At 38.7% G+C, this 11,610-nt stretch overlaps 1 protein-coding gene across 1 annotated transcript; it reads right to left on the bottom strand.

Moving 5' to 3' along the window:
• Positions 1-511: 511 nt before the first annotated feature.
• LOC124459901 lies at positions 512-4,164 on the bottom strand. The gene is made up of 3 exons (XM_047009681.1): positions 4,048-4,164; positions 2,965-3,531; positions 512-619 (listed from the first exon to the last, which is right to left on the bottom strand). The coding sequence occupies exons 1-3, from the start codon at positions 4,162-4,164 to the stop codon at positions 512-514; spliced, it is 792 nt and encodes a 263-aa protein (XP_046865637.1).
• Positions 4,165-11,610: the final 7,446 nt, after the last annotated feature.

Here is an 11,610-nt window from a genome sequence, read left to right as displayed (position 1 = left end):
AGTTAAGGTACATTACATAAAAATCTATTACAGTTAACATTATTTTCATTTGCTTAAGCATAACTTTCAGTCACTTTTTCTTTTACCTATCCAATGTTTTATATTGTGGCTGAGCTGGCTAAGCTGAAAGCCTTCCACATCCTTAATTAAAAATCGGTCATTTTTGAGAACCTTGTCTATCACATAAGGCTTTTTGTGTTTTGGGATTAGCTTTTTTGACGCTCCTATAGTTGAATCGAAATTCTTCACCATAATATAATCCCCTGCCTTATATCCTGTGGGTGCTACCCTTTTGCTATTATACTGCTGCTCATTGTACTTCTGGCTTTGCTTCTGATGTATTTCTCCATCCCTTTTAATTGTATCCAAATTACTTCAATCATTCACTATTCCTAACTGCTCTAGTCCTTCTCTTAACTCATCACCGACATTGCCTTTTTGCTCTACTGCAAAGAGCATTTTGCTCGGTAACTGCTTAATGCTCCTATGAAGTGTGTTATTTAAACAATCTTCAACATTCTATCAAATCCCAATATATGCCCTTTTCTGGTTCCGATAATTTAGCAAGCATACGTCCCAGGGTACGATTCACCCTCTCAATTTGCCCATTGAGGGGACCCTGTGGCAATCTTAATATGCTTAACGTTATTCTGAGTTACAAACATCTCGAACTCTGATGACGTGAAACAGCTTCCTCTAAGGGTCCTGTAGGCCCTAAAATAGTCTTTGAGACCTAACACCGCTTCTTCAGTATTCGTCGTCTTTGTTGAATATAGACTGACCAACTTCGTAGAACCGTCAATAATAACAAACAAGTGTTTTTTGCTTCTGCCTGAGCCTGCCTGATAGGACCACAACGATCAATGTGAATTAGTTCAAAAGGTGTAATACTACTTCCCCTTTTCCAGATTTTGGCGAATAAGCAACACAATTTAAGCTATTGCTTATGTGTTTCACAACTTTCTCCTTTATGTTAGGAAACCAATACGCTTTCGAAATGGCATCCCTTACCTTATCTCTGCCGATATGACCGAGTTCGTTATGATACTTGAAAAGGATTGACTCTTCCATTTCACTCGGTACATAAAACAACAACTTTTCGTCATTGGTTTTCCTGTAAATTATTCCGGTTCTCATTTCAAATAACTTATCCACAGCAAATTCCAACTTTCTTTTCACTTCCCGCAACTTTTCGTCCCTGTTCTGGCATATAACAAGATTGTCTTCAAAACTATTTGTATCTACAACAAGTATGTTCGTACATCTACTAAGCGCATCAACCTGTTGCATCTGTTTGCCTGCCCTGTACACTACTTTATAATCATAATTCTGTAGCTCAAGGGCTTATCTCGCAATTCTTGGGTTTAATTCTAACGCGCTCGCATCACAATGCAGCTCTACTTCGTCCTTGAAGTTATATATTACCAACACCGGCGATTCTACTAATTTATCTTTGAGCAACGAAAAACACTCCAGCTCTTCCTTTCCAAATTTAAACACCCTATCTTTCTTCAATAGGTCATGGAGTGGTTTTGCAATTAACGAAAAGTTTCTACTAAAACGACGAATATAAGAAGCCAATCCCAAGAAACTTCTTACTGTGTGAACATTTGTTGGTATGGGAAAGTTCTTAACCGCATCTACGCCTTTGTCATCGGCTCTAATGCCCTCTTCCGATATGAGAAATCCCAAGTATTTAATGGTTGACTGAAAGAACTCACACTTATCCATACGCAATTCCAGCTTGTTTCTAATTATCCTTCTAAAAACTTCTTCCAGTCTCTTTGGCAGTTCTACTGGCTACCATGATATCGTCTTGATACACTATTACTATCTCTAATCATATCAGTAAAAATTTTGTTCACAAATCTTTGAAACACTGATGATAAGTTTTTGAGACCCATTGGCATCCTGAGGAACTCAAACTGGCCTAACGGAGTGACGAAAGATGTATATTTAACTGAGTTTTCCTCCATGAACACGTGAAATTAGCCATTTTTTAGCGTTTGTCGCCAAGGATGTCTAATAAATCGTCTATCAGAGGTATAGGGTAGTTATCTTTCACCAAAACTTTGGTCAATCTCCTAAAGTCAATGCATACTCCGACTCACTAGAACGTATGATCTTCTTCGCCAAGTACCCGTCTAACATCGCCTGCAATTTCCCTTTCTCAGAATATGACAATCTTCTAGGCGCACAACTTAATGCCTTCGACCCCTCCAGGTTGAGCTTCATTTCACATTTTACATCAGGCAATTCAGGCCTTTGTGCTACCAAATATGAACTCTCAAACAATTGCTCAAACTTTTTCCGGATTTTAAAGTGTTGAAACACTCGATATTTAATAATTAAAATTCTATTTCGCTTAGAGATTCGTCATCAGTAGTTTCTTTTCTTTCTTCCTATTTTCTATTAGATCTAACTTTTTCATTGACCAACTCAATAACAGCTTCATTCCTACTTTTCGTAACCATTTTGCTTCTATCTCCATTCTCTGTTTCACTAACAATCTTGCTATCAATTTCGCTAATAATTTCTCTATCATTCCCCTTAACTATTTCGCTAACAATTTTCTCGTCCTCAACTTTGGGGTTACATTCTTTGGTGATTATTCTAATCTTACAGTTTTTCTCCTTAATTATTTCATCAACTATTCTCTCAACATTTACATTTCTAGCTATTTGCAAATCTGTATGGCATGTCTGCAATGACAAGGACTCAAATTCCGACCGCTCTCCAAGTTCATTTTTACCTTTTCTCCTTTCAAGTGTAACCATTTTCAAGGCATTTAAGTCTAGCTTAATATTACATGCTTTCATAAAATCTCTTCCCAAAATTATTTCATGGCTCATAGACTCATTAAGAGATTTTAATAAGTGAAACATCACTGCCTGAGTCTATGAAGCATGTTGTAATTAAGTAAGGATTAGTTGGTGTTTTAAAATATATCTTAACATATCTTACGTCGTCGCATCCTTTAGCTAGCTTCTCCTTATTAAGTGGACACTTAGCCACCCAATGATCCAAGGCACCGCATCCGAAGGAGGACCCTGGCACTTTGTCGGGTTTCTTACAGTCCTTGCTCATGTGGCCCTTCGAGTTGCAGTTGTAGCAACGGAAATCTTCTTCGGAACGTCTGCCCGTAGCGGCCACCTTTGTAGTTTCTCTTGCTGCTCGCTGTACCGGTATCTGAATGCCTGAAAATGCACAGCGTAATTCTGTAATGCACTTGAATCTTTGAATCTGCGCTTGAATGCGGAGTCCCTCCACAGGAATCCCTTCAATGGCTTTGTCTACTCGCTCCTCTTCGCTGATGCAGATAGCATCTGACAGCCTGGCCTTCTCATCGATGTAACTGACGAAACTCTCATTGGCGCTCCAAATTCGAGACACGAATAGGCGCCTGGCATCTGCTTGAGACACAATTTTCCCGAACGACTCGACAAGCTGCTCACAGATGTTGTCCACGGGTTCCAAAATGCGCGTACCATTGGCATGTAGCAAATCATGAGCGCGTCCTTGAAGCGTCGACTAGAAGCATGTGCATTTGTACACCTTTGATTCCATATACACCGCTTATATTTGTCAGCTGCGTGACCCATTTCTTTCTACACGAGTTCCCATTAAATTCCAACAACGCTTCCTTTGCTAATTGGAATTTTGCAGCTGACGAAAAACCGCTTTCCAACATTTCCTCCGAGCGTTGATTTACCAACACTGGTTCACGACGCTGGTTTGCGCGCCAATTGGTTCGGGTTCACGACGCTGGTTTTGCGCGCCAATTAGTTCTGCTGCCATCTCGTTTTCGCCGACGCTGTCGTTCGCACAACAGTGGTTGCTCGTCGGCACTGAATCGTGCGTTTCGTTTTTTTTCTGGCGTTGAGGCGCCACTATGGTCGCACAATTTTTTCAGCAAGACATCAGTGTTGTTGTCTCCCTCTTTCTCATTTTTGGTCTCTGACAGTTGACAGTTACTTTCGTCTTCTGTACTTTCCTCGACGGTCTTAGTTATAATAGATATGGACAACAAGCTCCTCGTCGATCCACTGGAACATCGTTTAAGCGTGCCACAAGCTCGTCCTTTGACCCTGTTGTACGCAACTCCAACAGCTCCAGCCACTTCTCTAAAGTTGGCAAATTGTGAGCCTCAATGTTGATGTCCATTGTGTTCACCACTTCTGATATTGTGGGCGGTAGATGAATTGGCCGATGGCAGAGTGTTTAAGAGATTCGGGTTTTTTTTATAGACGTAGTCGTACAACGCTCAGTACGAACAAGTGGCCCATATGACACCAGGCCCGGGCCTGTTACGAATGACCCTAAGTAAAGTTAATGTTACAACCTCTACCCACTCCGACCTAAGGGCATAGGCGTATTACATATATAAACATAAATTAAACTAAAGAAATAGAAAATATTAAATGTAATGAGATAATAGGTTACATATAAAAAGAAAACAGGATAGGTTAAAATTAAGATGATTACAACTAATTACGAGCGAGGAAGGACAAGATCGCAGTTTTTGTACCCGGAAGCGATGTTTCGGAACCTAAAAGTGTGTGAAATTGCGGGTCCTTCTAGATGGAACAGAAATGTTAATTTGGCTCAATAGCTCGGAAGAGTCAATCTCACCATCAAAAGTTTGTAAAGAAAAGTTACACCAAGCATTGTTCTACGATTAGTTAAAGAAGGAAGGTTAAATAACTGAAGTCGACTAGAATAAGATGGAAGTTGTACGGCTGGATCCCAGCGCAGATCACGAAAGGCAAAAAGTAAAAACTGTTTTTGAATAGATTCTAATTTGTTTTTATAAAACTCATATTGAGGAGACCAAACACAAGATCCATACTCCAATATGGGGCGGACTAAAGAAGTAAGCAGTATTTTGGTAGTATATGGATCCTTGAACTCCTTCGACCAGCGCTTTATAAAGACAAGAACATTCTTAGCCCTACTAACAGTAGTCGATATATGCTGATTAAAACTAAGTTTGTGGTCGATTAAGATCCCCAAATCTTTTACAACCAAGGAAGTATTATTAATTCTTTCTAACGGGAAATTATTTAAAAAGTTAATTGGGGAGAACCTCTATAAAAAGACATAACTTTGCACTTAGAACAGTTTAGAGATAACAAGCTAGCACTACACCACCCCTGAAAAGCATTCAGGTCAGCTTTGACGGTATGACATGAGAGAGAGTCTACGATGCGATTAGCGATTTTTACATCATCGGCATACATAAGAACTCTGGAATTTAAAAGAACGGTGGGGAGATCATTAATAAAAATGGTGAATAGTAATGGGCCAAGGTGACTGCCCTGTGGGACTCCCGATTCAACACAAATGATCTTAGAAAGAGAGGACCAAAAAAGAACCCTCTGCCTCCTATTGCTTAGATATTGTGAAATCCAAGCAAGCAGAGCATCCGGAAAGCCAACTAAATTCAGCTTATGTAATAGTAAGGCATGGTTTACCGAATCGAAAGCCTTACTGAAATCCGTATATATAACATCAGTTTGCTTTTGTTTCTTAAAACCTTGGATTACAAAAGATGTAAACTGTAAAAGGTTAGTTGTGGTAGACCTATTCTTGACAAACCCATGATGGCGAAAAAATAGATTTACATAAATGCTGTATTTGAGACGTCATAATTCTCTCAAACAGTTTAGGTATTTAGAATTTCCTGTGTAATTAGTGACGTCGGATTTATTGCCACATTTGTGAAGAGGTAAAATAAACGAATCCTTCCATATAGTTGGAAACTCGGACAGTGTAACGGACAACTCAAAAGCTTAAGTAAAGGCGATCACAATGACTCCGCACAGAATCTCAGGACACAAGCAGGAATACCGTCTGGGCCCGGTGAGTATACCGGCTTAATCGTCATTAGTTCCTTAGCTACCGAACTTTGCGTTATAATAGGATTAAGAATACAGTTGGATTTCGTTATTGGATATGGATATATCTGACTAGAGTTGTACTTAGTAGATATGTACGTAGTCGAGAAGAAGTTAGCAAATAAATTACAAATAGATTGATCAGAAGAGGCCGAATCATTATAAAAAACTGCAAACGATGGAAGGGAGATAGAATTTCGCTTTGAGTTAACGAAACTATAGAACTCTTTAGGATTTTCGGAGAATTGCAACTTGCAACGTTGTAAGTAATTATTATAGCATTTAGAATTAGAAACAATAAAATTCGATTTAGCAACCAAGTAACGAGACAGATCCGATGATAGACCCGTGACTTTATATTTTTTGTAATACCTAGACTTAAGATTTTTCAGTTTTGACAGCCCCCGCGTAAACCATGGTGATTTTTGCGTCACCACAGGAGACACTAGGGGTACACAGTCGTTAAAGATCGAGTCAACAGTGGTATAAAATAAAGAAATGGCGGAATTCATATCCGTACAAGTGTATAAATTAGTCCAATCGGTATTAAGAAAGACATTGTTTAGTGCGACAAAGTCAGTCTTCCGAAAACATCGGATGCGTACCGTAGGATCACACTCGGAGATGGGCTCGCGGCTGGGAAACTCAATAGATAACTCTAAAGATGGATGATAACTATCCTCTGGTAACACCATTGGACTAGTTCTAGATACTTCACAAAAGCTAGGATCAGAAGTAAAAATCAGATCCAGAAATCTGCCAGACGTATTAGAAATCGAATTCAGCTGGGCCAACGAAAGCTCAAGCAGACCATCAATAAAATCATGACACCCAGAGGGCAGCAACGTTTTGCTACCATTAACTGTTGACCAAGTCATAGTGGGCAGGTTAAAGGCCCCGAGGACTATTAATAAGTCTCTGTCAGAAAGTAGTTCAAGTATAAATTTAATAGAATCTAAGTGTAGTAAATAGGTTGGCCATTCCGATTGGGGCGGAATGTTAGAACAGGTAACAAAAATGGAAAAACGAGTAAAAGATACCTTAACGCATATAAATTCGATAGTACTTGAGACAGGTATTGTTATCAGAACCGATGATAGGGCGGAATCTACAGCAATAAGAACTCCACCACCCCTACGATCAGTACGATCACGTCTAAAAATATTGAAATTAGAGGGTAGAACTGTGGCGTCAAAAACGTCAGGTTTTAACCAAGTCTCAGTAAAGACAATTAGGTCAAAATCAAAAGACAGACTATCTACAAAGAGTTTAGTAAGTTTAGTATTAAGGCCTCTGACATTCTGATAGCCGACAGAGAAGAAAGTTAGTTTTTTGATAGAGTAGAAGAAGGAATAGATAAGGAAGGAGTGGGCATAGATGAGGAAGAAAGAGGAATAGATGGTGAAGGAATCCTTGTTTGGCCCCGTGTCTTCCTTTTTCTGGTTGTAAACTCCTTCACAATTAAGCTTTTCGGCCAGAAGCTAGAACTGCAGATACAGTCAAAGAACTCAATCGGAACACTGATTTTGAAAGATGAAATTTCTCTAGAATATGAAAATTTGAACTTTTCTATTGATATATTGGAGACATTCAGTTTAGCCCGAATGTGGGCCATGACATCATCCGATGTAGCATCAGGGAGAAGTCTCGAAACTAAAATGTGTTTATTAGGTGGCACTCCCACCAATGGTTTCGGCATTGCAGGTATTGCATCAGCTACCGCATTAATTGTAGCATCAGTTGCAACAAGTGGCACTCCGGCACTACTATCACTAGAATCCCTATCGGCAAAATCCATGGGTGTAGATTCTTGCCCGGACAAAACGGACACTACAGACATCGTCTGCGGAATTGGAGTTTGCATTGGTCGAGAAGGGGTCGGAACCGATATAGATGTGGAGACCGGCAAACACAAGGACAAATCAGAAGTCTGTTCTCCTGCCTTCTTACGCTTTCGAGACTCAGTCAGTAGCGTTAAACTACTAAACTGAGACTCGACAGCTTTAAACTCTTGCGAGAGTTCAAGAAAACTGGTGGACAGACTCATCAGGTTATTCTTTTGTTTGCCGCATGAAAAGTTCCATTTCATCTTCCACGATACGGCATGAGTCACATCCCCATTTGAGACCCTTTTTTTGATCTAAAAGATCCTTTACCCTGCATGTAAAGCCGGCGCACTTAACATGTACTGTAGTTACACACAACCAACAGTAAATAAAACTATTCAGGGGTGGTCGGGCTGGAAACAATTTTTAACCGAGCAGACAGGCATTATGAGTTAATTAGATGAGTTAGTAACCAAACAAATAAAAATGAGATATGTATTGGTATTAAAATATATAACTCACTCTGAGGTCCAGAAATAATAAGAAAGCGAGATATTGAGGGTGCACAAGGGTTAAAAGATAAAGAGAGCACTATAGAGTCTAAATTACAGACACACAACAGACTGCAGTGTGACCGCAAATAACGGCGACGAGTGAAACGAAAACGAAAAAAGTTAAAGAGCGCGAGCGCGAGAGCTAGAAATCACAAAAACACTGCAACAAGAACTCACAGAAATTGCAAGACAACAACAAATGAGCGTTGCTTGTGATTTACAAGAAAGAAAAAAAGGTGGGAAAGAGAGGAAGAAAAGAAAAAAGAAAAAAACCAACAAAGGTTTTAACAGAATTAAGGTTGTTAAAAACTATTAACACAAACACACAAAAACGCAAACGAGTGATATGGTGCAAGTTAGATTTAATATTATAATTATAATTTTCGATCGCGATGCCGATAAAACAAAATAAAAAAAATTATAAAATCAGTTAAAACGCGGGAGCTTAAAAAAAAACACGTCCGTCTTCTTCAAGAGCGTTCATGATATCATTTATTTGCTTTAAATTAATTGTAGTTTATTTTATTTCGTAATGTACTTATTGTAGTTAGTGTTTATAATAGTTATTATTTATCGTAGTTATCATTAATGTTCTCTTGATATCTGTCTCACACTCCTCAACGCTCAGCAACGACTGACCCACACGACAGACGCGCTAATCTTACCTCTCACTCAGAGAGTCAATTAAAATACTGGGATCGAAGAGTAGCAAGAGAGCAAGTGTGACCGTCTCTCCTGCTACAAGAGGTTTAGAAAAGAGAGGCCTCCCAACTGAGTACCGGGTAAAAAAGATTGTAATCTAAGTATGGAGAGCATCTGCTAAAAATCTTTATTTTACATTTTATATGCTGATTTCACATTAACTCTGAAGATTATTAAGATCGAATTGAAAAAGCAAGAAGTCTGTACAACCAAAACATACCTTAACATTGACTGCATACATAAGCGCACGAGAATATATCAATTCCATGGGAAAATCATTTATATAAAGAGTCAATAGTAAGCCCATGTTGGGATGACGAAATTTGAGCTACACAAATGCTGCAACTGAGATGTTATTATTTTCTCAAGGCTTTGAGAATGGCAGTTTTGAACTACCCCTATAATTATAATATAAATACTATAATAAAATAATAAGAGGAATAATATATGATTCGTTCCAAACAGATGGGAAAGAGGAAGATGTGATGGGCATTGTCAGCAACTTAGGTATTGGCTTACATAGAGCCTCTGCACAAAACCTTAATACGCAGCCTGGTATTCCGTCAGGGCCAGGTGCATATACTGGTTTGACGGAACTGAGCACGGTAAGAACCGAACTTTCATCAAACACAGGGTCTAAAATGCAGTTAGAAGAGAAATAAGTTGTTTTGAAAAAATCAGCAAATATATCGGCAATTGACTGATCAGTGTCAGCTTTATTGTTTTCGAAAGACAAGTTAGGCGGGTGCACCGATGTCTTCCGTTTTGCCGTTGACGAAGCTATAAATTTGCTAAGGATTGGGAGAAAACCTGAGATTACAATGCTGAAGATAATCCTTATAGCATTTTGAATTCAGCACCATAAAATTTGATTTGATCCATAAATGCTTTACCGGATTTTTTAAATCGTTTAAAGCATCTCGATTTTACGTTTTTAAAGTTACATAACTCACGTGAGAACCAAGTAGGTCTATCAGACCATCCTTAGGTCACACGCGGTACACAAAAATCGATAAACGACTCAAGAGCCTGAAATTTTATAGTATGATTATATGACAGATATATGTCGGATAGTGTTGGTTAAGTGACTAATAAGTCAAAGCCTACTAGTTAGTTCCAATGGATTGACAGGTGCGTCAGTTGTAGCCCTGGTTGAGCATCTAAGCAACCTTAGCAACTAATGTTGAGAGCTGTCTTCAGGTCAGGTCCTATAATTGGCTTTAATATTACACGCAAGAAACTAAAGGAACAAAAATGTGAATTCTTTTCCTATGAGACAAGACATACCAAGCCCTATAAGGCAGTGCTCTCTGGACTGGACAAACTACCCTGCGATGAAATTAAATCCATGCTTGTAAATCTTGGCCTCGCTTGTACTGACGTAAAGCTTATCGAAAAAACTACTAGAAACGGATATGAACTGATCCTGTATATACAGATTATTTTTCTCCATGAAGCATAACCTTAAAACAGTTACGTGATGTATTGTTACATAAGCCACACCAATGTTCGTTGGGAATTCAAAACTAAGTCAAACAAATTAACGCAATGTTACAACTGCGAACTCTATGGACATGGCGACAAGCAATGCGGAATTGCTCACTCTAAATGCCCAGACAAGAAAGCAGTGAAGTGCGCAAATTGCAATGAAAAACATCCCCCCACTGATGTCAGCAGCCCTTGCTGTCTCTTTTACCAGTCACTTTTGCTGAAGAGATCAAGGCAAGGTAAAAACAATCCAAGTAATGTCTATGAGTCATGTAATCATGCCCCTCCACGGCAAGAGCAAAAGCCTTACCAATCACGAATTATACTGTACCGCAAACTACATATCCCAGCTACTGCCACGTTATTGCTAACGGATTCAATCAACCTACAAATCCTGACCTCTTAACTCTTGAAGAAATTACTGCTCTTACTAGGGAGCTCATCTGCAAACTTGAAGGTTGCAAAACCAAAATGGACCAATTTAATATTATCACACAGCTAGCGTTAAAATATGTGTACAAATAATTTGCTTAACTTCCTTAATCTTATTAAACGTTTAGAATTAATCGACTTCTTAAACCAAAATCATATCCATATATGCCTTGTCAGTGAAACATGGCTGACGCAAAATAGAAGATTCTTCATTCCAAATTACGTAGTGTATAGAAATGATCGACCCGAAAGTATACGCGCAGGTGTTCCAATAATAGTTCAAAAATCGATCAAGCACTCACAGATCCAAAACATCGATACACACCTAGTTGAGAATATTGGAATCAAAGTTAGTCTAGACGCCCGAACATCCTTCAAAATATATGCAGTCCTTTTCCTGGCCCTTCGGCTAAATGTCTTAAAACTCAATGTAATACACAGAATGTGCCTCAATACACGAAATATATGTTTAAAGCTGATCTACTTAAAATTTCTCGTATAAATGGACATTACATTGTAGGTGATGACCTAAATTGCAGAAATAAAATTTGGAATTGCTCTAGAGCAAACTCATTCGGCAATACCCTTTATGACCTCTCAACATTAGGAAAATTTACTATTCTCTACTCCAATGATCCTACTTATATACCATCAAGCTATAAAGGAAAAGCTAGAGTTTGTCGTAACATATCTACAATACAAAAAGTTCAA

The sequence above is a fragment of the Drosophila willistoni genome (genome assembly GCF_018902025.1).
Source record: "Drosophila willistoni isolate 14030-0811.24 chromosome 2L unlocalized genomic scaffold, UCI_dwil_1.1 Seg168, whole genome shotgun sequence".
Classification (NCBI taxonomy): domain Eukaryota; kingdom Metazoa; phylum Arthropoda; class Insecta; order Diptera; family Drosophilidae; genus Drosophila; species Drosophila willistoni.
Note: the sequence above shows the minus strand (reverse complement) of the source record. Positions and strands in the feature narration are given on the sequence as shown.

Coding starts and splice junctions, on each gene's coding strand:
- LOC124459901 (XM_047009681.1), bottom strand. CDS start 4,164: ATGGACATCAACATTGAGGCTCACAATTTGCCAACTTTAGAGAAGTGG. Junction 3,532..4,047: donor CACGCTTAAACGATGTTCCA/GTGGATCGACGA, acceptor ACATGCTTCTAG/TCGACGCTTCAAGGACGCGC. Junction 620..2,964: donor TAGCTAAAGGATGCGACGAC/GTAAGATATGTT, acceptor AGATTGCCACAG/GGTCCCCTCAATGGGCAAAT.